At 34.5% G+C, this 27,390-nt stretch overlaps 1 protein-coding gene across 1 annotated transcript; it reads right to left on the bottom strand.

Moving 5' to 3' along the window:
* Positions 1 to 384: 384 nt before the first annotated feature.
* CCDC172 (coiled-coil domain containing 172) lies at positions 385 to 23,325 on the bottom strand. Its single transcript, XM_080597636.1, has 8 exons — positions 21,955 to 23,325; positions 21,647 to 21,732; positions 18,550 to 18,666; positions 16,874 to 17,039; positions 14,775 to 14,876; positions 13,705 to 13,807; positions 3,805 to 3,892; positions 385 to 2,965 (listed from the first exon to the last, which is right to left on the bottom strand). Exons 1-8 carry the CDS (start codon positions 22,031 to 22,033, stop codon positions 2,933 to 2,935), a joined length of 774 nt encoding a protein of 257 aa, XP_080453762.1. The 5' UTR covers positions 22,034 to 23,325; the 3' UTR covers positions 385 to 2,932.
* Positions 23,326 to 27,390: the final 4,065 nt, after the last annotated feature.

Below are 27,390 nucleotides of genomic sequence, written 5' to 3'. Positions count from 1 at the left end.
ATACATATGATTTTTTTCCTTGCTGACTCAGTGTGTCCCTAAATTTTTACTTTTCTAGTTTGTGTGACATACTCTTTATTTCTCGTTTGTCTTCAATTTATAACGTTAATTTGGCATTACCACAAATTCCATTGTATTTATGTCAACCAATTAAAAATAATTTGTGTGGGTACTGTTGCATTAGCTAACTGTAATTTTATTCTGTGTTCCGATATTGTAGTGGTTTTCATGTGTATGAAATCTTTGATTTGAGCCATTAATAATAAATAAAATAACATGAAAATGTGGCAGCTTAATTCCTTTTTATAAAAACCAAAACAGAAAAAGGAAAAAAAAAAAAAACACCACAAAACCAAACAAAACATTTTTAGTTAGTCTCTCTCGTTTTGTTTTTTTTTTTTTTATCTTCTAGTTGCAGCTGTTCCATGTTTTAAAATAGGTACATATCTGGGGAGCTAAGAGTAACGTGGGGAGCTTTTGGTATAGTTAAGCTGTAATTACTGGGGTTTCTGTTCTGTTTTGGGTTGTTGGATATCCTGCTTTTTGAGTCTCCTGCTCCTCAGCATGGCCTCTGACCATGACTTTTCCCTTGCATTTTGACTTAGTGCATCTCCCAGTTTCTTTGGCTTGCCTTTGCTCTATCTCCAGACTCATAAAGGCTGACAGACTATTTCCTACTCAAGTTTACCCAGCAGCTAATCTTGTAGATTTAGGGTTTAACAGACCTTCTGTTTTAGGGTTCTGTGCTCAGACCTCTCGGACCCTGGTTAGTAAGCTCTTTTTTTCAAGTTTACTTATTTCACAAGTCTTCTCAGGCCCATGTCCTGGCATAGTAGATTTTTTTTCTTCATGTGGATCTTGGATTCTCCATTGGAATCACCTGTTTGCAGTAGGCTCCTGCTGGGAAGTGTCCTTTAGAAAGCATGGCTGGGAGCTGTGGTTTGATGATTAAAAACATCAGTGTGCTCAGCTGTATCATAAGGGGAAGGGGCTGCAGAGCTGGGGTGCTGTGGTGCCAGCATATAAACCTGAGATAAAACTGCAGTTTGTACATTGTGAAGGATGGGGGGACTTGGTGCTTGTCATATCTCAACCCTTACCAGGTAGATTTGTTAATCTTAAGTTTTTCTTTAGCCCCTTTCAAAAATGAGGGGCATTTTCTCTGTTTCCCCTAACAAACAACTGTCCAAAGCAGAAGCATGGCTAATTTTTCCTATACTTTTTTAAATCTAAAATGGCTTTTTTTTTTTCTGTGATTCTCTTCCTCTTTCTCACTAACTGCTTCAAGTATTTCTATGGCACTACTTCTTTATTCTATTTTTTCATTAAAAAAGGGACAACTACTACTTCTGGCCTCAGAGGCTGTGATATGTTAGGTGTGTAATCTATGCTAAAAAAATAAAAATTCTTTGTCATCTGTGCAATAACGATTTTTTTCATAATAACTGTGTATTTTTATAGTAACTTGGCAATGTTCTGTAACATTAATTAAATAGGATGAGATTTGCTTATTTTTCACTCTTTGCTTTAAAGATTAATCACCTCTGGATTAAGAATTTTAAAGAAAATCCATGAAACACAATTTTTGCTCAATTTTTTGGAGTTCTCTAGAAAGAAGTATTATATTGGTCCCAGTTTATATTAATCATGACACAGTGGTGACAAGTGTATTTTTATACTGCAGCAATTAGTTTGTTTTACCCTGCAACAGCTGGTTTAGTCCAGCATTAAATATTTTTTATAGTTGTTGAGAGATTTCTTTAGCCCAATAGAATTTATATTGATTTGTTTCACTTTTTTTTTTTTTGTGAGCTTTATTCTTGTTTTGCTGCTCTATTGATTCAGAGAGTTCTAGCCATTTGAATTGTTAATACAAATTGTGCTGTATTTATGCTGTAATTCTGCTAAAATAATCAAGAATTTAGACCTTCATAGCTATTTAAATAAATGACTAAATACATCTGAAGCTTGCAACTAGTTTTTTGGAATCAGAAATATCTCTGAAAAGGGACTAAGTTGTTTAAAATTACGAACATCCTACAAGGATCTCCTTTAGGGAAGAGACAAATCTTATAGAGAATTCTGCTCCAACAGCACTGTCTATTGAGAAATACAGTTCCAACCTCTTGGAATTATCCTAGTTAGCCCAGTGGATCAGAATACTCTTTCATACTGATGATGCAGATCAAACCTTGCCAGTCTTTAAACTGCAGCTGTGTCCTAAGAGGGGAAAAAAACTCCTTATATCTCAGGCAGAACTTGGCCAGTTTCCAAAAAGATCGATTCCTACCCTCTTAATAAAACATCTCTTGCAGTTCTTTTAATGACAGAGCTTGGAGGGCTCTTGGTGTAGAAAAGCTAGTGGAGATTATTCACTTATATGGCTTACCATAAGTGGAGGCATCTACTGATCAGTAGGTTTGAAAACTATTCTGGACGATCATCCAGTATCACTAGAGTTGAGCTGTTTCAGAGAGCTTGTTATGGAATTGCATTGTCAGATATAACCTAAATAGCCCACAGGTCCTGTTAAGTATTTCTTGACGTTAACACCAGTCTTCCTCTCAAATGAGACCACATCGTTACCTTAAAAGGAGAGTGTTCATTCTGAAAAACAGTACGTAGAGAACGAAGCTTGTGTTATAGGAACTTGGCTGTGTGTGTAGTAGACTGTGTTGTCCATTCATGGGCAACAAAGAGGAAAATAAATATGGATAGCTGTTGAACTGGAGGGAGGATAAAACACACACAAAAAAAAAACCCCACACTTTTAAATGAATAAAATTTGATTTTAATGGAAAATAAAGGCAGATACAAACTGCGGTTTAACCAAACAGCACCAAAAGGCATGCTGATAGAGCCTGTGTAAAATTGTTTTAAAACTCTCAAAGATTAGCTTCTGTGACACTTCATATGATACGCCACATATTATTCACTTGTCTGAAGACTTTTTATGTGATAGCTTCTGGAAAACAGAAAGAATTGAATTACAGAAAATCAAGTCAAATAAGTTCACTGTGTTCTTTACAGAGAAGCTTTTAAACATTATGCTGTTTTTGTTTCTGAAGTTTGACAAGCATAATAAAATTAATGGAAGAAGTAAAAGAAAGTTATATTCCTCCAAAAGAAATTTAAAAATCATCATAACAGTCAGTAATACAAATTTTCCATGACTGATATTCTGCTGTTGATGATAGTAGCAGCTGCATCTTCATACAACTCAGTCAGGGACTCTGAAATGAACCTTTAAAAACCCTTAATTTCCAAAAATGGGACTTCAAAATGTTTTTTCTCTTTGTATTATTACACAGACTGACAATCAAAAAATTTGAAGTTAAGACTGACATTTAGAGGAAAACACACTTTAATTTTTTTGTGAAGAACTTGTGAGTGGACAAAATACTTCCATAAAGGATGTTATTATAGCCCTATTTCTCCATATTCCCATCTTTCATTTATCTGACAGCTGGAATTAAAGATTAAATTATCTCCTAAATGCCTACTCTTTTTGCAGCTTTCAAGAAATTAATGATTACTGCTAGTCTCCCAAATAGGTCTTGTGCTAAAAATGTATCTTTAAATTCTTTTCTGTGCTTCTTTTTTTCCATGAGAAATGATACTCCTGGACATTTGGAAATAATAGGGTAAAACAAATGAGAATTGAGTGCACCTGCAATGCAAGGATTTTGGCTGTGTACATAGTATAAAAAACCCGCTTATCTAAAACCACTGTTAATCATCTTAAATTACACATTTAGAACTAAGATTATCAAACACTTAAAATATGTAGGGAAAATGGCATACCATTTGCAGAATTTCAATTTCTGTTCGAAGAGTCTCATAGATACTTTCCCAATCATCATCTTTGTAATTTTCCAATTCTTTCTTAAGCCTATGTTCAAAAACAAAAAATAAATCAGGGAACGGCTGTTTGGATTACGTTGTTCAGCTTTGGTCCCAGTCGTCAAGTTGACTTATGTGAGAGAACCCTCATTGATCTATTTGCATGATCAAGACTTAAGTTTGCTCGTTTTGTAGCTGGCAGTCAATATGCCGCTCTCATGCAGTATCGCTGGATTTCATCCATCACTGGCAGTTGTGGTGGCAACGTGAGGAACCTTGAAAAATGTCAGTTTGGGTTTTTACAAAGTATGTCTCGACTAACAGTGCTTCATTAGACAGACTTCTAGACTATGCTGTTATAAACCATGAAAGATTTATGGCCTCATTAGTCATCATTTTCCTTATTTAAACATGTGAGTTTGAGTGTTGATAGTTGGGAAATACCATATGGTCCTGTTCTTACTTTACTTGGGCATCCACTCGGAGCTGCTGGCGAGGACAGAATATCGGATTAGATGGGGCCTCTGCCTGACCGCACGGGGCAGTTCTCGTGCAACCCTTGTTCCGTGCCCCTCCGCAGGCTCCTTGGCTGTTGCTGCTGTTCTCCCCTCACTGCTCCAGCCCTTGCTGACTGTTTTCCTAATAGTCTCAGACAGGAATTCTCTAACTTCTCTACAGTAAGGACTACTTTTAATATAGGGATTATTCCCATTCAAGAGAGCATTGGGTTTTCCCCATTCTTTCAAGTTTATACAATAGCCCCTATGGCTTCTGTCTCTTGCAGGCATAAAGCAGTTTTTGCAAATAGCTCCTGATTTTACCATCGGTATGGAAACAATTAATAAAACCAAATATTTTTATTCTCAATTGTTGCAGCTACTGAGTCACTGCAGCTCTTCTCCAAATATTTTCATAGAATGAAAAGAGACAGGGGGATTACCTAACGTTGTCTACAAACAAGGCTCACAAATCCAGTGTTTTTAAAACCAGAAAATATGGTTTATTCTGGGGGGAAAAAGTCCTCTATAGAAAAAGAGATTCCAAGGGGAATATCAGTATTCAGGAAATACTCAAGTCATTGGTCCTGCTAAAAGTAGACGCCTAAACTTTGCACAACACTGCCTATATTGGTTTAGATTAATGCTCTGTAGGCCACAAAAAATTTTCATTGAGAGAAGCTCAATTCAAGGTCTAAGATCAGCTTCTGATCTTGGTTAAATCAGGTTGAGTTCATTGCCTTCCCTCCTTGTTTTTTCTCTGTGCTTTCTGCTAGTATGATTTTAGAGCCCTAATTTAAGACAAAACAAACAAACACACACACACACAAAAGCCCTGCTTTGCTGAATTTAACAGTTTTTTTTTTTTTTTTTTTTTTTTTAATCTCTGAGAAAATGCTCTCTCATTGTATTCCACATTGGAACATTGATGCATAGCCTGTTTGCAGCTACCCATCCATGCTTAGGTGTACACTAAGGACAAAACAACGGGAAAATAACCAGTAACAGTTGCTAATTTGTGTCTTGGGGTTGTGAATTAATTACTATTGATGATGTGCTTCTGTGAAGTTTTGCTTATGGATTTTTAAATTTTATATAAAATATTTTATAAAACTTAAATGTGATGAAAGCACAACTTCTTATATAGCATCAGGTAGTGGTGATAAAAGTCATTTATTCAAATGTGGTGTTTAATTTTTACATTAATCAATTGATTTTGCTTTCAGGTCTTCCTTCTTTCTTATTTAGAAGCTAGATAATTACAGTATGTGCCAGGAATATTATACTCACAAAACAAGGGCTGTCTGTTAGGTTGCAGTCTACACAATTAATGCGCTGGAGATGCCTGACTTACTGAATAAATGATGAAGTTTTACCAGAAGGAATGTGAGACAATGGAACTATTCAAAATAATGCTTAACCTGGAAGCAGACTTAGCTTTTTTATTTTACACTTAAGATAAACAGGATACTCCTATTCATCTTTTCACTATCGAATCAAATATGCAAACCAATTATTCATGGAACTATACTGTCTAGATGTAGGGCAGGTTATCTGTCACCTTTGGAAATGGAAAGAGATGTGCCTTTTGCCAGAACAAGGATTAATATGACAATTATACCCTCCTTACAACTATGATAAAAAGCAAATCTGTTTAAAAACAAAAGAACAACAAAAAATGAAATGATAAATTATTTTTTCATCTTCCACATTCTTTGTTCTTATTTTTAGCACTTTGATCTTCTAGAGGGAAATCGAAGGTATCTTTAAAAAAAAAAAAGGTCATTACACTGGATTGACGCTGTATTAGTAAGTTACAGAATCACAGGTAATGGGCTCTAATGACTAACTGGGCTGGAAATGCCATGTTTGTGGAAGGAGGTTTGAAAAACCTTCTTCAAGATAAGGCTATGTTTTATTACTGGTATTTAAATCAAGTAGGTGGGACAAAAGCATCAGATTTTTTTTTCAGATGCTAGCTTGCCCAAGACTACTCAACTATCTGTGTCCTGTTTTCCACTTTCTCTCAAATGCTAGAAGTGACAAAGAGATGAAGACGGAGATCACTGAAGATGATTGATTTTGCAGCTTTGAAATGAGCACATCTATTAAACATCATTGGCGTTTGTGGTTGATATGCACTCTACTTGAATTTTAGCTGTATATGCAGAAGGCAAATTGGAAAAATAATTGTGAAATCAATAGTTGTTGGTATTACGAATTGAACTGTGATGAAAAAAATATTATTCTCAGACAGATTTCTCTGAAAATCATCCACAGGCTCATAATACTGAACCAAGGCTTAGTAGTCAAAACTTGCACTCTGAGAATGATTTTATGTAAAGAGGTCTCAAAGCAGAAATAGTTTGTGTGAATATGCATTTTAGAGGTCTTTTTTGTCTAAGTGGAAGACAGATCCAACCTGGTAATTGTTGGGGTTGCAAAAGGAGCAGACTCTTTCTTGGTTATGTTTTAATGAGACAAGAAAAATATTTTTTTTCCTTGTTCTCCTTCTTGCCTCTGACTTGTGTATGATCATTGTTCTATTTTTTAACCATAAGTACGAGGGAAAACATTAGCGTATTATAAACAGAATTGCTTGATTCTGGTATACAGGGAATAGAATTTGTGACACAAAACTGAAAGTTCCCTAACTTCCAGAGTATCTATGTTGATTTTCCTGAACTTTACCAGAAAGGACAGAAGAAACATTTATCAAGGTTTTAAGACTTTATTTAAACTGAAGAAAAGAATAAAAGACTGGTTTACTGTCTCAAAGAAAAGCAGAGCTAATGCATTGGGGCTGTTCAGTCTCAGTTCGGTACTGGGGCCAAATTAATGTGTATGATTCTAAAGCGAGTGCAAGATTTTGCTGGGTATCTACAATTTGCTACTAAACAGAAGATGCTATTGATACAGCTGAAGAAGTCAATGAATTTCATAGTATTATCAATTGATTGAGGAAAGGAGAAAATAAATCCTGAATGGAATTCAGTATCTCAAAACACAGCTCAAGCACTTGAGTTGAACAAATAAATTATAAAAGTATGTGCTCAATGGAGCAGAAATAGAATAAAAATTAAGATGTAGTAGTAATAATAAATACTAGGAAGAAGATTAAACTACCAAAAGCAAACAGTATACTAGGCTATGTAACAACTGGAACTATGTAATGTAAATAAAAATAAATGAAATAACATTAAAGAAAAAATAGGGGAGAGATTCCAAATGAAGCATTACAAATAAAGTTGCCACACAGTATTCCAGCTGAGGTTGCCTTGACCAGCAATGTTAAAACTCCTGTGGTTTTTGTGGAAATAACTCTTGCTTTTATGTTTTCCACAGCTATATTTACTTTCATTGTTTATAGTTATCTTCTGATAACATAGTATGCTCAGGCTCCTCTTCTTTGGTTCCAGCTATCTAGTATTGAAGTCCTTAGTACAAGTACATAATATATATTATATATTTTATATATATATATATATAATTACGTTCCTCCTCTCTTTTATTTACTTCATTCTGCAAGGACTAGAGTTCTGATATTCCTTCATGCTATTTTCTTAAAAACACTTTCTATTCCATAGTTATTATTTAAAAAATTGGACGGAATCAGCTGTGACTGCAGTTACCTTCTTCCAGCTCTTTTTATTTATTTTTTCAGCCCTATTACTGTTATTTCTATCAGTCATTTCCTTACTCAAAATTTTTAATGTGTCTTCTCCAGTTTAACTAATAGTTTCCCACATGGGATAATATCAAATACTTCACATGCGTCTAGATGGATGATACTGAATTTTCTTTGTATAACCAATTGGTTGTCCTATCAGAGAAAGATATCATTATTCAGATTTGATCTACTTCTTGTAAATCCATACTGCAATTTATAATTGAAACTTTTTTAAACATGATTCAAACTGTAATAGTTCCACTGGGTACTTCTGTTAAAAAGAAAACTTAAAAAAATCAATTAGATGATTGCCATTTAAAAACTCATTTTGAACCACATATATTACTCCAGAGATTGATATTTCCTGATTATAAAATTTAACATAAAATTAAATCGAAAAAATATTTTTAAAAATACCAGAACCATGGCCTTAGGCGGTCCACTGTTAGCATGAAACATTTGTTCAGCTCTAATGAACGTATTTCTTGTAAGATTTAGATGAAAGAAAACATCACTTTTTCCTTCCTAATTTTGGCAATGGAGTTTCTCTTTCTGTATTCCAAAGTTTAAGAAGCAATTCTATATTTCTTGGAATTATGCAATATGCAATGCCTTGAACTATTTTTACAAAGTGAGCTGACCATGCATTTCCCTTTGCTACTGTGATTATGAAGTAGAACAGAAATTCAGGTTTTGAAGAAAAAAAATATCCTTAGTCTACCTTTTAGAATAGTGTGAAAAAATATAAATTTTAGGTAGAAACTGTCTGCTCTTAGTCTATATAATCTTCAATTAAGTTTATTTATAGGTTGCTTTTCGTAAGACAATACGCAAATCTAAAATTGTGAAACAAGATAATTAATATGGTAAGTAATTATAGTGAATATAATAGTTAAATGCCATAGTTAGGAATTTGTTGGTATCAGCGAAAGGCTCTGCTTGCATCTGTATTGTTCCATTTAAGTGATGCTACTTGCCACCAGCCTGGAAAATGTGACTCGAGAGAGCTGTTGCCAAAGTTCTCTCAAAGTTCTGTGTGTGGGGCTGGCATTAGCAGAGCAGATGATGACATTTTTTTATTTTAATTGCACATCTTTTCTGAAAAAGCCCTCTTTTCTTAAAGGCATCTCTGTATTATGCATCCAGATCATGAGACTTGTGACTGTCAGGGAGCCCACATTGAGGAATAGGGTAAAGTGTCTTGAAGAGAGAGAAAGCAAGAAAAGGAAATTTGTGTTTGTTTATTGGATCTATTACTTTGTTTATAGCATTTTACAGCTGAAAATATTCAGTGATACTGAAGCAAAAACACTTTTAGTTCATGTCAGTAAGAAAGCACTTTATGCTGTCAAGACCTGCACGAAGGATGCTGACAAGCATGAAGAATTTAGCTTTTAAGACTAACAATCACGATGGCATCATCAACAAAAACCTCAAAAGTTCTCTGAGTGAAAATTATGCAGCTAAAATGTATTGCAATTCTAAATTAACAATACATAAAGCAAAAAAAACAAACCAAAACAAAAAAGTAACAGGCTTTAATTACATTGTTATTTTCACAAGTGTTGAGGGAATTCAGGTTGTTATAAATTTGAATATTTATTTCTCTTAATTGCTTAAAATGGGCTTAAAGTCTCTTATTTTCCAAGTCTTTTTTTCCTCCCTCTCATTAGCTTTCCAGAATTTTACTAGTTACTAAAACAGAACAGTAAGCAAAATAACAGAGTTTCAGTGTTTTAAAGTCTCTTTTTGTGCTCAGTAACATTTTAGTATTTTGTGAAAAAAGTTTCAGAAATAGTGGAAAAGTTTAAAGAATACACTCGTTAATTTCAATTCAATAATAAATTAAGCAAAATCAGAATGTAGTTCAGCATAAGGAAAAGCCTAACACCGAAGATTGCACTAGAAAACTTCTAAATGCTGTATAAAAGCATCATTGTTAATGAAATATTTTTCTTAAAAAAAAAACAAACATATATATAAATATTGAATAACTCTTTTACCACTGAACATTCAAGTCAGTATATACAGCAGTCAGTATATTCCACATATGTGCTTGGAATGCACCTGGAAGTCAAAGGTTTGGTGTATCTTTTCATATGCAAAATGTAGTGTACTTTATACCTTATCTTGAATTTGTAGTCACAGCAGTCTGTCAGGAAGGGAGTTATAGAGTCAACACTGTAGAGTTGTAAAATTTTTTGAGCAGATTGATCTTAAAAAAATAAATAAAAATAAAAGCAGCTATCAAACTATTGAAGCATGTGGAACATTCCTAGTTGTGATGGGGATGATTAACTTAGGTCCAGAAAATAGGTTTTTCGGTTTTTCATCTACTGTATGTGATAACTTTAAACTAGGACAGTATGATTGAAATTGTGAAAGTTCAGGGGTTAGTGATAGGCAGAGTATAGCAGTGAGTCATGGAACGTGGTTTCTGCCATTGGTAGTACTGCTGGCAGCAGTTATCCCTAGCTAACAAGAAGCTAGAGCACTCCCTGATCTCAAAGAGCTTCACTGACCTGAATTTTCAGGATGCTGGTAGAGTTGATTCCTTTAACTTAGCTGGAATGATTCAGTGAGTCCTGCCTTAATTGCTATTACCATATTTTGGCATGAGGGTTGTTGCTGGCACAGTTTAGAATCATTACTGGTCATATGACTCCTTCCAGTGTATTTCAGCATGAAATAAAATCATGTCGTTGACTGTTTTTTTCAGAAAACATTCCTTCTACGCAAGGACTCGAGAGGCAAATGCAGAATTGAAGATCTATTAAAATGCTAGATTTTGAGTGTGCCTTTTGGTACCACTGTATCTCATAAAAATAAAACCATAATATATTTTTCTCTAATTTTTGGAGAAGTACATACTAAAAATCATATTTTCTTTAGTCCTTATCCATAACTATATCTGTATTCAACATTCAAATTTCGGTTAGCTTTTTCCAGTATTTTATGTGTATTAGAACAACCTTGTAAATGCAATACCAGTAGCTGCTGGAATTAACAGTGTGCGCTTCTTACGACCTTCTGTAATTCTTTGATGGATTTCGGAGAAATTTTATGAAACTGCAGATATTGTATAGGGCATTTTTCTCAGATCAAAGATAAATTGCTGTAATTTGAATTAGCTGGCTACACTCTTCAGGTGAAATGCAATTTTCTTTAAGATATATACTTAATTGTAATGAAGATTCTTGCCTTGCCAGCTACTTTTGATATTGATTTTTAAGCTGGGACTAGGTATGTGATCCAATAACAGACTTAGAGGGTGGCCTGGGAGCTACATATATCAGGTTATTGATGCTGACTGTCTCTCATGTTTGTTCTAAGGAAGCATTAAACACGTTGGTATTTTTGCCATTTAAAAAATGTTGTGGCTTCCTACATCATAAAAAAGACAGAATCAAATTTTGTGCCTTATAGAAAAAGTATGAATTTTTGATCCACACTGCTTGTGTTATGTCAGAATATTCCTCTCTTTATAATGTATACTAAATGTGATTTTCAGGAAAAACTAAAACTATATTCCTGCAATAGATTCTATATGGGGGAAGGAGAACTGGGGGGAAACAGAAGGTGTGGGGGAGAAGCCTTCATTAAAGAAAAAACTGGTCTTCTTGATGGCCTCCTTGTAAGTATTGTAGGGCAGTTAGGTTCTCCCAGAAGGACTATATATACTGTATTATTTGTAACATACTTTAAATTCCCTTTCATTCTCTTAATTCGATAGTCCAGATGAAGAAGTCATGAGTAGGTTTAAAAAAAAAAAAAACGTAAGAGGTGTACAAGGCTAAAAAGCTGTGGGATGTGGGATACTGCTAAACAGCACAGCGCTGTGACATAGGGAAGTAGATAAACGAGGACTGCCTGTGTAGCTCTACTGAAAAGCAGAACCTATTAGTGCTGACAGAAGTGCAATGACATAGCTCTGCTGCTCCTGGCATCGGAATTAACTTGTTCAAAGCTATCTTTCTCTATCAAGCAAAGAGCTTTTGCACATATGTATGAGACCAAAGGCCAGAGCAAGATAAAAGTATGATTTAGACAAATCGGTCATAAATTATGTCCAGTATCTGAAATGAAAAAATATTTTGATATAAACAAACTTCAGTATATTGTTACACCATAATGAGTGTTTGCTTTTTGTGACAGTAGTAACAATAGTAGTAGCACTTTATATTTTGCACTACATGCAATTATCAAATAACAGACATGTATGGGCTCGAATGACTTGCCTGGGATCTCAGTGAATCAGTGGCAGAGCTGGGGATTTAAAGTATTGCTGCTTGCTACTTCTGTAACTTACACACAGGAAACCTGTTACAGAAAACTAATTATGACAATTTGAATATTAAGTGGCATTATGGCAGTAAACTAATCCATGGGAAGTGTATTATTTAGTAGAAAGCTGACAACCTCATGTATCACAAAACCTAATATATCATGGTGGAATGAATAATGTAGAGGAGTGAATTATAATGGCCTGTCTTACAGCTGCAACGGAATTGCAACTGTTATTATTATTTACACTGTCCTATATGTATATGTTGAATGCAAAGTTTTTGCTACTGTATGCGGAATTGTAAGCTAATTAATTTTTATGTTGAGGGAATTTTGGCTATGTCTCAGCGCCATGTAAGAGGTTGTACAGTTAGTAATAGGGCTGATATATCATTTTTTCTTTCAGAAACTGGTATTCAGCAAAAAAATTGGTCTTTAACAAATCGTCCTTCAGAAAAATGCCCAGAGTTCCCTGCTAAATTTTATTTCTTCATTGAATGATTTCAGAAAAATATACTATATTTATTTTAGTCAAAAACTAATAAATGTATAGGAGAAAAGGGTGACGTTACAAAAGTTCTGTTTTCCCTAATAATTTATTTTAAAGAATAATTTGGACCAGTTCTTCTAAGAGGAATTTACATTGTCTATTAAATATTTTTAAATACTCATAGGCACTTTCACATGGAGCACCATAAAATTAGAAAAAGAGTTACTTTTGTGACGGGGAGCTTTTTGCATTGAAACTTTTTGTTTTGTTAAAGTTCATTACATGCTTTTGTGTACGGTGAAAATGTAAATGTCACACTTGAGCAAGCTGACAACAAATGAGTCATGACTACTCTCTTCCTGGGGAGCAATATTGACTATTAAGGGAGACTGTGCAAGGTCTTCTGTCTTGTTTAAATCTTCAAGATTTTGTTGTAAACTAGCTTAATTAGAAGTCAAACTAGAACTGATGGCAGGGACAGCAGAGAAAATAAATCTGCATTAAGTTCAGTGCAAAGCCCACCTGATCTGAAGAGGTTTTTGTGGCCCATCCAGTCCATCATCATTCAGCCAGTCAATGTATATAGCATGATGGGTAGTTCATCAATATTCTCTGTACCACCACCACTATTTTTACAAAGACTGAAGAAACCTACTACCCACAGAGCAGGCTTTTACTCACCCTCCAAGTATGACTGTGATTTCCTTGCAAATGCTTTCAGTTTTTAGTTCATTGCAGCATGTATGTAAGGGTGAAAGACTGTAATAAACAAAGAGAATTTGTGTTCTGTAATAAACATAATTGGTTCTTCTGATTTCCAATGAATTGTATAGGAATATACAAAAAATAGTCATTACTACTGGAACTGAAACTACAGACCTAAAATTAAATTTAAGGATCTACTAACATGAGACTCTTACCTTAAACATTCAGGATCAGTCTGAGGTTTTTCAGTGACTTGGACTTTTTCTGTTTCTAAACCTTTTGTTGTTCCTTCAGCCTCCTTGATTAATTTCTCAAGGTCTAAACATACATTTATAATGTCGTTATTGTTTTATTAATCATGCATATTCAATGACAGTCTGCATTTTCTAAATTTATCTAACTTTTTTTTTTTTTTCTGTGAAACTGTTTGTAGGATAAAGGCACCTGAATGATGAACACGTATTATTTTAGTGTCGTAATTCGTATATACATTACAATCTTTTAGAAAAACTTGTTCACTTTCCAAACAATCTGTGACCATATTTATAGCCTATCCTTCCTAGTTCATTTACTGTTACATGCTATTTATACGTTTGCAAAAAAAAAAAAAATATATAAAATTAAACCATTTCTTAGATTTTCTTTAAACCCAAATTTCAAGATAATTCCTATTGCCTGACATCACCTATGAAACAGAACCTTTCTTGCTTCTCTCTGTATAGTTGTTTCTTTTACTGGGGTTCTTGCATATTCGACACCTTTTTGCCAGCCTTGTGTGTGGATCTCTTTTTTTATGCATTGCCTTTAATACACAAATGTCAGTAAAAAATAACAGTTGAATTTAGAACTCAGAGACAGTTTTGGCTTGTCCTCTATCAGTCCAAGCCATGTTGGTTAAACATCTGAATTTTACAACATTCTTTTATTACAGGTTAATGGTTTTTAAACAACACTTAGGTTGATTTCAAGTTCACTTTGAAACACATAATTCTCCATTTAAGTATTTGTCTTACTAGCAAAAGTAGAATTTTCTTTTTCGTATTTATAGGTTATGAGTCAGCAAAACTGAATGCCTTGCTATCAGTGACATTCAATATAAATCTTAATGAAATCCACAATACTTGTTACAAACGTATTTTAAGATGATGTATTACATAACAAACTATGAAAAATCGTATTTCTATGACTTCTTTTTTTCTGAGAAAAATAACTTGACAGAAAGGATTTTTCAGAACTATTTGTCAAGACAGAAATAATTACCATAACAAGTGATTATCAAGCGCACCTTTGAGTTCACTTTGGAGAGTAAATAATTCCTGCTTTAAGTCATTCTTCTGCAGCTGGAGAGCATTTAACTGAACACTTTTATGTTCCATTAACTCCATTTCTAAGATTAAAAAATTATATTTTAAATTACAATGCATTGCAGTTTAAGTCTTCATAATATAAACTTAAATACTCTTTACTACTTCTACTCATCTTTATCTACTGAAAAAGAACCTTAAATACAACCAAAATCAGTTACATGAAATCCAGCTCACAGGAAATATGTAATGTATTTCTCATTGTGAAAATAAATGTTTTCTAATGTTCTTAAGACATTCACATTTTTGTTGACTGGGCATAAAAATAATTGCAAATCTTTTGCTTTAGAGTTACTTCAGCTATAAAGGAAGATGACTTATTGAGCAGGAGGTAAATAAACACCTTTCAGCACAACTAAAAGAAAAATACCACAACATATTTTGTTTAGTATTACGGATGCTTGAACCAGAATGTTGACAGCATCTGGAATTAATTGTGATCACCCCCCCCCAACCAGATGTCCTCAAATAATTTACTTGTTATTAGTTATTTTATCCTGTTCACTTAAGTTCTGATAGTGTGCTCAGGACTGCAGCAGTCAGAAAGCCAGACAAGATGTATCTCAAAAAGTGCAATTTAAAAAGGATGTAATCGAGACAGCAACTGAACCCAGAGAAGGAAGAGGTTAGTCATTTCATGTTCTGCTGATCTAACCTTCAAGAGACCATTTGACTGATCAGATTTGTCTGAATATTTAATTCTATCAAATAAATTAATCATTAAAAATAATAGGTGCCCCCAAATACAGACTTTTTTTTCAGTTGCAGATCAGAATCAGAGCCCTATCAAATACAGAAGGAAAGTATAACCAAATACAAACTCAGACCGTTTTATTTCAGTAACTTTACATCAGAAGTCATGGAATACAAAGTGCTGACACTTAATGAATCATGAGACTGGATAAGACTTTGAGGGGTCATCTGGAGCCTTCTTCCTCCTGAAGGCTATAGCATCAGCTATACATCTGTCACATCTGACAGATGCTTGTAAAACCTGCTTTTAAAGACGTTTGTTAATGGAGAATCTACAATTTCCTAAGGCAGATTGTTTCAATTGTTCACTCCTCTTATTTGTTTGAAAGATTTCTCAAACAGCCAGGAGATGCTCCCTTACTGTTGTTTAAGCTTGTTACTTTTTATTCACTTCACTTCAGGTATCAAGAATCATTTTCTTTTTTACAGAACCCTTTAAACATTTTAAGACTGATACCCACCTTACAGCAATCTTTTCCTCCATAGCTTAAATACTTCCAATTCTTTCCTTTTTTTCCCTACGTCCTCCAGATCTCTGATCACTCTAACTGTTCCCATGTGGACTGTCTCCAGCGGGTCCACATTTTTTCTTGAAATGCAACATCCAAGACTAGATACACGGTACTCCAGCTAAGAATTTAACTGTCCTAAATAAAGTGAAAGATTGTTTTGCATGTCTTAGAGGTCAGAATTATGTTTATGTGTCTCAGTATGGTGCTGATATTCTGATGTCATTGACTCGTGTTCAGCTTGTGATCCATGATGACTCCAATGTCCTTTCTGAAGGATTGTTTCTCGGTCTGACTCTATTCTGGGAAACCTCATATACTGTACCTTAACTCAGAGAGAAACTGTGGCTGTAAAAGACCAGTCATACCAGACAACTCTGCGTATAATTTTTTGAAGCTAAGAAAATTTACAAAACTCAACCAAAGGTGACTAAAATCATTGCAAACCTAATACAGTATGTTATGTACGGCAGCGCACCTCTGTGCTAGCTGACATTAGACATCGTGATCAACTTTTACAGATCTGCTTCTCCTTATAGCACTCATGGTTAGAAATGAGTGAAGAGGTTGGAGAATAGAAAAGGCTTTAATGATCTTTGTGTAACGTGGTATGTCAGACGACTCTCTTTCAGTTTAGTGCTAAGAGATAGTTCCAGACAGCAGGAGAATATGATTAAAATTATTGTTTTGCACTCCTATATTTTATTGATTTATATTCTCTGGTAATCCAAGATGAAATCATTTAATGTAAGACTTACCATTTTTTAACAGAGCTGCCTCATTCTCTAAATCATTTATTTCAGTCTTGACTTTTTTTTTAATCAGAAGATCTCTATTACTTGTTAGTCCATATTCATTGTTAAACTCTGTTATTTCCCTCGCAAAATTATCTTCCTCTTCAGTCATTTTTCTCTTTGCATCTGTCTGAAAAAAAGAAAGGGAAAACCGAATATTCAGATGAAAAAAAAAAGGAAATATTTGTTAAGCTAGGCAGAGTGAAACATACTTATCGTTTATCCTTAAACTTTACACATGCTATTTATTTATTTTCCTGACTTATGAGAACATGAAAATGGTCTACAGCTCTATCATTTTGTCTGCTGTTGGAATCTTTTTTTTTTGTCTGCTGTTGGAATCCTTTTTTTTTTTCTTGACAAAGTGGAGGATATATTCTTCATAGAAAAACATTTTAAAAATTACCAGATTGTGTTACAGACTTGCGTCAGCAAGTCAGTTTTTAAGTTCAACTCATTATTGAAATTAGAAGCAAGTTCTGTTTAAAGTCAGTAGCATAATATGGCCATTCTTTTTTAGGCTGTTATTAAATTAATTAAAGGTGTTTATTCCTGTGCATAAGGCAGATTTGCTTTATCTCCATTGATATCTACTATGAAAGCTATAATTGATAGGCAGTCACTTTCATTTTCTAGAAAAAAATAATCTAAAGACACGGGTAATAATAAATTCCTTAAAAAATCTTAACTGAATAAATTAAAAGAAATAACCTTACGTACGGGAAGAAACAAACAATCTGTATATCAAACCTGACTGATTGCAATTAAATAAATTTCACATTTCTTCAGAGAATAGTAATTTTTTTGCCTTTTAACTGAATAATTTTACTCTGATAATGTGATTATATTTATTTCTTTTTCTTTTTCCCCCCTCTATTTAAGATAGGGAATACTTTGGATGTCGAAGTAGTATTAGTTAAAATGATTATTTGCTTAAGGGTTTAGTGGTGATAATGATGATTCATAATGAATATTGAAAATTCAGCTCTGTTGATTTGAAATACAAATACATATGCAGAGAAGAGTACTCATGCATGGATTTACTTAGTATCTAAAGACTTAAGGATCCACGATGAAGAAAGAGGAAGGCAATATTCAGGTTAGCACGACAGTAAATTAAAAAGCTTATTGTCTGTATGTTGCAAGTAGCTACCTTTTAAGAGGTGGCTAAGTATTTGTGGTCTCAAAGAGATTGTGTGGGATGTCGTCATTCCTAAAACATTCTATTGTCCTCCCTGAGATTTTCCTTTGATATTTCTCAATCTGCTTTATTGTGCTTGAGGAAGTCCAAATTAAGGTGTGATTTTCCTACTTTTCTTTTACGAAGTAGTTAATATGTCAGAATTGGAATTCAGCCATATATCAGAAATTAGAAACTGAAGTTAAGAATGCTAAATCAGCTTTGTCGATAAAAGGCAGCACACGTTACCTTAGATCATTAAGCTGAGAACTAAATTTAAAATTCAAAGTGAGAATTTAGCCACGTTTACATTATTAAGTATGCTAGAGTTAAAAAATAGTAATAATAAAAATGGGCTATTCAGATTTATAACGTTAATTCTTCCATATTTTCAAATTTAAAGCTGAATACACTCATACAGTACAAACAAGCTGTTTAAATGTTGTAGCTGGAAACATACAAAGTTTTTCTGAAGAATGCTTTTTTGATTAGTAAGTTCAGCTTTCTGTTTCTCTAAGCTGTCTTCATGTTTCTTCAGAATTTCTAAGAAGAACATTTTTTCAGACAGATGCTGAACCTTGCAAGAGAAAACAGTTATGAAATAAGGTTATTGTTTTATTATTTCATATACTTTCATATTGGAAATAAGGATCTAGGCCCAGTTAAAACACAGCTGGTGTAGCTGCTGGACTAGAAAAAACATAGCAGCTCTCTTTTTCCCCCCCAGTAATCTTTCATTATACCACTAAGCTTTGGAAAAATATCCTCTCTTTAAAAAAACAGATTTGGTGCTGGCCTTTCTATCTAAAATAATATTTTTTAAGTTTATCCAGGTTAGGCAAAACATTTTCAGGTTAAAAATAGGAAAAATATTGATCACATAGAATCTTTTACTCAACCTTAGTACAATGTCCTCCATCTTGTTGTGTACAACCCATCTCATAGCAAACCAGAAAACACCTGAATGGCTGTGTACATCATCAGATCTGCAGTGCTAGTATTGCATAGGTGAAGGAGGAACAAAGCTCACATTTTTTTTCTGAGAACAACTGTTGGAATTCTTAGCTAAAGAAATATAATGGTAAGAATGTTGATAGTCTAAAGACAGTTTTGTCATAAGGTCCTCCCCACGCCCACCACCTATACTTCTAGTTTGCATATAGCTTTATTTTTAGTTTTATTAATTTTAAATGTTAAATTATCTGATAGAAGATAAAAATAATATAGATGATTTGGAGAGGGTACAGATTAAGTGCATCTGTTATCAAAATGAGGAGGATAATGGAATCAAATATCCTAAGACTAGCGTGAGACAATCAGAAAGGAAAGGACCAGACTTATTCCTCGTCCCTAATATGTTTGGCACAATGAGCGTCATGGAGGTGCTTGCCTCAGCAATATTTATTTTGCATCTTAATTCAAAGAGAGCAGATGATCTTATACCACTGTAATTATATTATTGAACATAACTAACTGTAGTGTAGTTTCTCCATCTGTAAGATGCCTACTTAATCAATATATTTGCAATAGATTTTTTTTGAAGAAATCATTTAGCCATGAAAGGCAAAATGCTATAATTCAGGTTGTAATTACATGCTACTTGATTTTACAGAACAGTGGAAACAAATAGAATTTCCTGGGAACCTTTGGTTGACCACAGGCAGTCTCTGTGAAATAGTTGTCAAAACACTTTTAAATTCAGCCTCATCTGCTTGCTCAGGCATAAGCCCTTGTGCATGCACATGCTTGGATATCTATGCTTATAAAGCACAGTTATTTGTTGTGGGACAAATTGAACAGCGTTAGCTGAACAGCAATATTTAATGTTAGTTGAATTATGTAAACTATTCTAGACATATGTAAACTTAACTGCTGTACTGAAAAATAAATTACTTTAAATAATTTAAATATCTCTATAATCTTTGAACCAAAATACGGTCTGATTGAAATGCATTTTTCCATTCCACTTACTTTCTGTATCACGTCCTATATATAAATGAATCAATGTCAGAATAAACAGGCAAGTAAACTATACTTTTGTGGACACCAGTTAGAATATTATTAATCCTGATGGGTAAAGCACTTAAGATCTAATTAGGAATAATTCTTCAGCTCTTCCCATTAGCCATTTACAATAATAGCTCTACTCCTGGGACATTCTATACCTACCACATAAACGTTGATTGTAAATCACAATGCATCAATAACAAATTAGTAGTATAAACATAAACTAGTGATGTTCATAAATAAATGTAGGAGGAAGGCTACAAAGGACTTTATCTAACAAACAACACCCAGCCATCTGTGATAAATTTAAATAAATTTAAAATGTAAATAAATTACTATTTAAAAGTTATTTTGGGCTCTGAGATTGTTGCATGCATAAATGCTAACATGTGACTAACTGCTTGCAAGATTATAGTCTCAATTTACAACAGTAAATATTTGTATATTTGTTCCTTTTTTTTTTTTTTTTCTGACCCCATCACAGTAATGTCAGTATTTACTATACATAGTATAGAGCCTTTAAAAAAAGACAGAAGAGCCTGTTTTTGGAAAGATGACAATCATCCCCAAAACATTTATTTTTGCATCTAGGTGAAGTAATTCCCCAAAGGCTCGTGAAGCTGTTTATTTAAATAACAGGACACAACAGTTTTAACTTCAAAGGAGACTCCATAAGCTTTCTTGTTGTGCACACACATTCCACCAATGCAGGTACTTAAGAGCACAAGGATGATATTTAGACTTCATTTTCAGGCACAGGAAATGGATTTTTAAATCATTTGTACTGACAGGAATTAATGGTGAAGAAGTTCTGCAAAAATGAAAGTTTAAATCTAAACCAATGTCTTCCATTTGGATAAATGGAAAGCATAATAAAATCTTAAAAGCACCAAATATATTTGGAAACTTTCCCGTCTTCAGTGTCCCTAGCAAAACTCTAAGGCCTGGTATAATTGTGAACCCAGGAATCTTTAGTATGTGACTCAAGATCCTGTGAAGTAAACACAATGATTTTTTCCATATATTCTCTGTGAAATAAATAACAACTTTAAGGAATGGCAGGGGGCAAAACAGGAATGATTTCCAGACCTCTGAATGAATGCATGTGTAAAAAGAGCAAGTGCTATAACAACCTCCAAGAGTGTTCGGTCCGGGCTGCTCACAGTTAATCTGCTCCCTGCCCAGCTCTTTTCCAGGGGAGCAGGCATGACTTCATGCACATATGTGCTGTCTTCAGTGATTCCAGATTTTGGAAGTATTATCTGGAAATGTGTCTGGCCTTGAGGTGAGAAAGTCCCTGAACATATCCAGAGGTCAGTCTGAAGTCTGGCATTTGTGAGAGGAAAGCCATAGACACACCTTTGCCCTCATGAAATACACACATTTGCTGGCAATGATCACTACAGAAACGCATGCTGTAAGTTTTCTCAATGCTCTCTCACTCACTAGGTGAAGCATATGCCTTGAAAATGTTTATGAATCTATTTCTGAAAAGAATAGATCATATGTTTGTAAATATAATGTATTTCATTATAATGTGGCCTGCTTACCTTAGTTTCTAACGTTATTTTTGCCGTGCTCAGCTCTTCTTTTATTTGGTTAATTTTTTCATGACTTCGGTTTATGTCAAATTTAGCTGCAACACAACAAAAACCTGTAAGTACATGTGGTTTTATAAAAACATGCCACTGGCAAGAAGCAGCCAGAGTGGCTGCCTGCCAAGCTTTTGCCAACGCTCCCCTCACAATAGCGCAGTGGGGCCGCTCTGCTTTTCCTAGGATCCTCTGGAAAATGGAGAGGCCATTTAGCGTGGTCAGTGCAGCTCCTCTACCCACAAGATGTCAGCCATAGGGCTGACCTTGTTGGATGAGGCGCCTCTTTTCCCCCGCCTGCTTCTCTGTGAGCTGGATTTGCTGGAACAAAGCATCCAGATTCATTTCTGACTTTTTTTGTGGGCAAGTTTTCAGGTGTGTGAGGGCTCTCCAGGGCTCACTGACTTGTGGAGGGCTGGTTGCTGAAAGCCACGGATGTCCCGAGGGAAGCTGAGGATGGGCCCAGCCACAGCCCTTCCCTCAGGCCTCAGCCCAAGGCCCTGACAGGCCTCGTCTCTGCCCTGTGGCTTTGGCCTCCCTGGGGATGGCTCCTCCAAGGGTCTGGAAAGAAACTCCAGACCATGGAGAGAAGTCACCTCCAAAGACAGGACCCAGCTGTGGCAGAAGAAGTGATGAGGGGCTGTGGAAAGTGGGGGGGTGAGGGTGAACCCTGGGCAGAGGGAAACATGAAGAGCTGGCTCGGAGAGAGTACAGTGGCACAGCAAGTGTTGAGGGAACCCAGGCAGGAAATGGAAAAAAGCAGGCACAGAGCAGAGTAGGGGCAGGACATAGAAGATATTTGGCTGTTCTAAAGGCATCTGACTGGCTAAATCTTGTCAAACTTGAGTGCATTTGTGAAATGTTGATTCTGACCCAGGGTTTGGGGAGTTTTGATCAAACAGCTCTGACTTTATTTCTCTGGGGCCAAATGATTTATATTGTTCTTGTGTTGTTCAAAACCTTTTTTTTTTTTTTCCTTTCTCTCCTTCCCCCTTCCTTTTTTTTTCTGTGGAGCATTTACCATCCATTTTTAATAATGTAGCTGTTCAGATTTATTTGTGCTTTGAAGATTGATGCCTAACCTTAGCAGTTACAGAAGTAGGCTAAAATCTGCAATTTTCATACAATTCCCAAGAAGACAGTAAAGCTGACTACATCAAAATGAAGTTACTGTGATCAGGCTCAACTCTGCTGCATCACTGTTAACGTGGAAGGACAGAGTTTCTATCCCAGCTGGGCTTTGTACATAAGGATCTGAATCTAGCCTGTTATACAGTCTTTTGGAGCAGTCTTGCGGATGAGATTATTGTGCTGCTTTTTGGTTTGTACATTACTGAACGGAATACCTGGAACTGTAAAAAGCTAGTTGAAAATATAATTCATATTACAGGATTTGATACGTCTTGAAAAGAACTAACTAAATTCCCTGCAGGGCGTACCTATGCAAAGTTGGCCTATTTGCTTTGAGGCAGAGAAAGCCTGGAGGAAAGGAGCTCGATACCCTTCCAGCCTTTTCAACATCGAGAAAGATTAGGATTATTACAGTCTTGTTTTGTTTAAGAGTTTTCCTCAGAGGAGCTACTGTCAGAATAGAATGCAGCAGCAAAGTTCAGAAATTAGAAGATCTTTGACCACAAAAAGCAAAGCAATATACATATGAGTACAAATGTCTTGGTAGTGAAAAAGCTGTTCTCATTTTGTAGAATGAAACTGAGAATTCTGTAAAAATGTTATGTTATAGCATTTATTACTTAAAAAGCATCATGTTATAGCTGGTAGTGTGCTATAAAATGGTGCTTTTAAAGAGTAGACATTGCTCTATCTAAGAAAGAAAATGTGAGTTCTGATGAAATTTAAAAACCTGAAACGAGCACATTATGTTGCAGGAAATGCAATTATTTTTTAAAATGGAGCAAAGTGCAACTGAAGGAGAAGAGTTCACAAAAGTGAATTTAGAAAATGTTTCAGAAGTGAAGCTTCCTACCCAAAGGCCAAAGCAAAAGCAGATGAGTCAAGCGGGAACATTTGGTGATTGAGACAGTGATTTGTTACACAGGTCTGATGAGTGAAAAAGTCATTTTACAAAATTCAAGAAAATGAACTGCTCTATCAGTGGATCAAGGAGAAAAGAAAATGAAAAGCATTCTTTGAAGTTTTTGAGACTTGACTGCTTTTGTGTTTCAAACTGAAAAAGCTGGTCTAGGCTGGGGTAGTGTTCAGTGTCACTTATTAAAGAAACGACTGTTTTTTTCGTGGAGGGTGCTTCAGTGTCTCTAATTATGGCAAAGGAACTGCTCACCCTAGCAAGAAGAGTCTGGCTCCAACTATACTTCTCACTGTCTGAGAATGACCATTCAGCATGATTAACAGTTCTGTAAAAGATTCTTTCAGAGACTGAAAAAAATACTAAGTGGGACAAATCTGAAATTAAGCTTGATAGCTTCTGACTCCTACAGATATGTGCTTGATTTTACATGTAAATAACTCATCAGTTCAGGATCGTAGAAAGCAAACCATGCATGTGAAACGTACAACTGCTTTCAGAATCAGGATAAGAGCCATTACTTCAAAGGTGTGTAGTTACCTAGCTCTCGTGGAAATAGATGAGATGTTATGACCCCAAATGTTTCTAAATAAAAGTAAAATGTGAATTACCTTTGTTTGACTCCCACTTCTGCAAAGTATAACATCTTTTATAAATTGCTAGCTGTTAGAAAGGTGACTTTATTTTACTCTTCTGGTCATATCAGTATGTCCTAATCTTAATCTATATCTGTATCTTAATCACTGTGCTGTAATCAGGTCACGTCTTTCTAGTGTACTTCAAAATTCGTAATTGCCCTTTGTAATCAGTCTGCTGTGTTAATAGTAAAGTTTCTTCTATGAGTTTCTTCTCTAGTTTGTGTAGAAAGAAGGAAAGAAAGATTTTGTTTGTAATTTCAAGTCAATATAAAAATATCGGTGTAATTTAATTCTAAATTCTACATTCTCGGATTACTTCAAAAATTGGTTTTCTGAAAGCCAAAGATGAAAGAAGCAAAGGTAAAGCAGTGGCAGGTTATAGATAATACAATATGGTCTTCACAGTAAAAAATACATAGTGGAAACTCAAAATTACATGATAGTACTTACAAATCATTTTTCTCTTCTGTTTTTAACAGTATCAATATTACTTTTTCCATATACAAATGACCCTGATTTTGAACTGTTGTATTTATACCAAACCTTCTTCACAAGCTGCACTCTTTTGTTCTTCCTTTGATCGTGGTAACTTTTGTATTTGCCATCTATTTATGCCCTAACTTTTTCCTACCCTATATGAAGGAAATAAATAAATTATTCTGCAGCATAAATCCACACCTATCATTTTGTGTTCAGGGCTCAAGTCTGAGCTATCCTTTACTGGAGAATAGCATATCTATATATTAAAGAAAGAGCACTAGCCACTTGGAGTGTGGTGTTGAGCAGCAGTGCTGATGGAGGGAGACCACTAATAATGAGAAACCCAGTAATTATTTAGCAAAAGCAAGCATAAAAAATAGCCAACTTTCAAAATTAATTCAATAAGGTGCCTTTTAAAATCAAAGCTTTAGCTCTACTATTTAAAGCATCATTGTTAAAGCACAGCAAGGCATTTTAATGTAATATGTAATAATAGTAAAATGTAGTAGAGAGGTTTTAATGCAAAAAACATTTTTTTTTGTTCCGCCCTCCCACTGATCACCCATTGCATGGAAGGGGAGGCTGGAGCTGTTCTGCTTCTTCCATCACCTGGTTCCTTCCCAGGCTCAGCAGGATGCAAGGAGCACGGGGACAGCAGAACAGGAACTCAGTGATCTCTGCTTAAATATGAGTTCGTAATGATAATAAAAACTGAAATAAAAACTTCAACTATTTCTGAAAACCTGGAGCAGGACAGCAGAGGAGAAGAATATTAAAATGCACTAATAACCTATAATTTATTGCCTCTCAAATCCCTGATGAATGCAGATTAAACACAGCCTAGTCATTATCTCTGAAAGAGTGAGAGCAAACCACCAAGCCACAGGCTGGAAGCTCTCCATTTCTAGTGGACTCCTCAGCAAGGGACTCATGAATGCACACTCTGTTTCCTCCTTGTAACAAGGAGGAAACTAGAAAAATCCATATAATTAAAAAAAATAATAATTTTCCAAACAGCATATCTATCTGTGCCCAAAATTCATATTGTTTTTTTTCAGGTGACAGAATTGTGAATTAGGGAAAGTCACGTGTATTTATAATTTATTTAAAAACACTCTAAGAAGTGAGTTTGTACTCCCCCTAACATGTCTGGTTGCAATAGAGAAGTCACTATACTCTCTTCCATTTTGTTAGGAATGTAAACAACTTCACAACAGATGTTCTTTACAAGGAGAGAGCCTGCTATTTGCATTGTGATATCTCCATTTGAGTCTTATATCCAAGAGTTTGTACAATTCCATCTGGAAAGGCTTCAAGGATCCCTTGGGTAACAAAAGCAAAGATTACTCTTTTGTGTTTTTAAATCTAAGCTTTCTGTTGTCTTTGGTTGCAATAACACAGCACATGTTATACAGGTATCCACATTGCTCCTCTGCGGTGTTTTGGAGTCTAGTTCAGTTGTCTGTTCCGCTGACAGACAATTATCTTGGAACTTTTTTACTCTGCTATTCTGTAGTATTTGGATAAGTGACAAATTAGGCTCTCATTTTGAAACATTTATCAGAGCTCTTATTTAGCTTGGCATAATGATAATAACTTTTGTAACGGAGAAAGAACTTTTCAGATCTGGAGTGCACATTGCAATACAAAATAATGCCTTGGTTATAAATTTTCACACAAAATTTTCTTATTTTTTTTTCCTTGGAAAACTGCTGTTTGCTCTGCATAAATATTGGTTATCATTGAGTAGGTGCGGGGAAAGCTACAACAGTGGAAAAAATACTTTTAATTATTTGTGTCTTGCATGTATAAAAGAGTTACGTAATCTTGAGCTGAAGTACAGTAATCAATCCATTGAAAATCCTTCATGTTTAATCAATTTGGTATGGTATGTTTCCTGTTACCAGAAAACACCAGTATGTTGGTTTATCTCTTTTTGTTGCATAAATTTTACCTTAAACATATAAAAATCTTAATGGACACTGAAGCAGAGAAAGTAATTATTTTACAATTAATTCATGTAAGTAAAAAAACCTTTTTTTTTTTTTTTTTTTACTTAAATTGATCTCAGAAACTCATATACAATGCTGCTAAATTATTAGAAGAGCAGCTGTCATTATTTCTTTGCTCCTTCTATTTCAGGAGACTTTAAGATGTTTATGTTGGTTCTTTAAGCTTTGTTTCTACTTAATACTGCAAATGTAGGAAAAAAAAAAAAAAGTATAGATGACCAAAACTGCTTTATTATCTTTATTCATAACAGAAGTATTTAATGCTAGGTTAGATAACTGTTAGACCTTTGCTGTATCCATTAAGGCCAAATGAGTTTGTCTGTATGCTGGAAATAATTACCGTGCAAAACCAGGAGATGTCCATTATACTTCTAGACCTCTATGCTAATTATTTTATAATATTATATTTATATAATATCATATAATATATAATATATAATATATAATATATATTATATATAATAATACATAATAATTATATTATTATATTATTATATTATATATTATATATAACAATATATATAATAT

The sequence above is a fragment of the Anser brachyrhynchus genome (genome assembly GCF_964034855.1).
Source record: "Anser brachyrhynchus genome assembly, chromosome: 6".
NCBI classification, from domain to species: domain Eukaryota; kingdom Metazoa; phylum Chordata; class Aves; order Anseriformes; family Anatidae; genus Anser; species Anser brachyrhynchus.
Note: the sequence above shows the minus strand (reverse complement) of the source record. Positions and strands in the feature narration are given on the sequence as shown.

Coding starts and splice junctions, on each gene's coding strand:
- CCDC172 (XM_080597636.1), bottom strand. CDS start 22,033: ATGAATCTGGATGCTTTGTTCCAGCAAATCCAGCTCACAGAGAAGCAG. Junction 18,667..21,646: donor AAATAACGTTAGAAACTAAG/GTAAGCAGGCCA, acceptor TTCTCTTGCAAG/GTTCAGCATCTGTCTGAAAA. Junction 3,893..13,704: donor ACTGATCCTGAATGTTTAAG/GTAAGAGTCTCA, acceptor TTTTGAACATAG/GCTTAAGAAAGAATTGGAAA.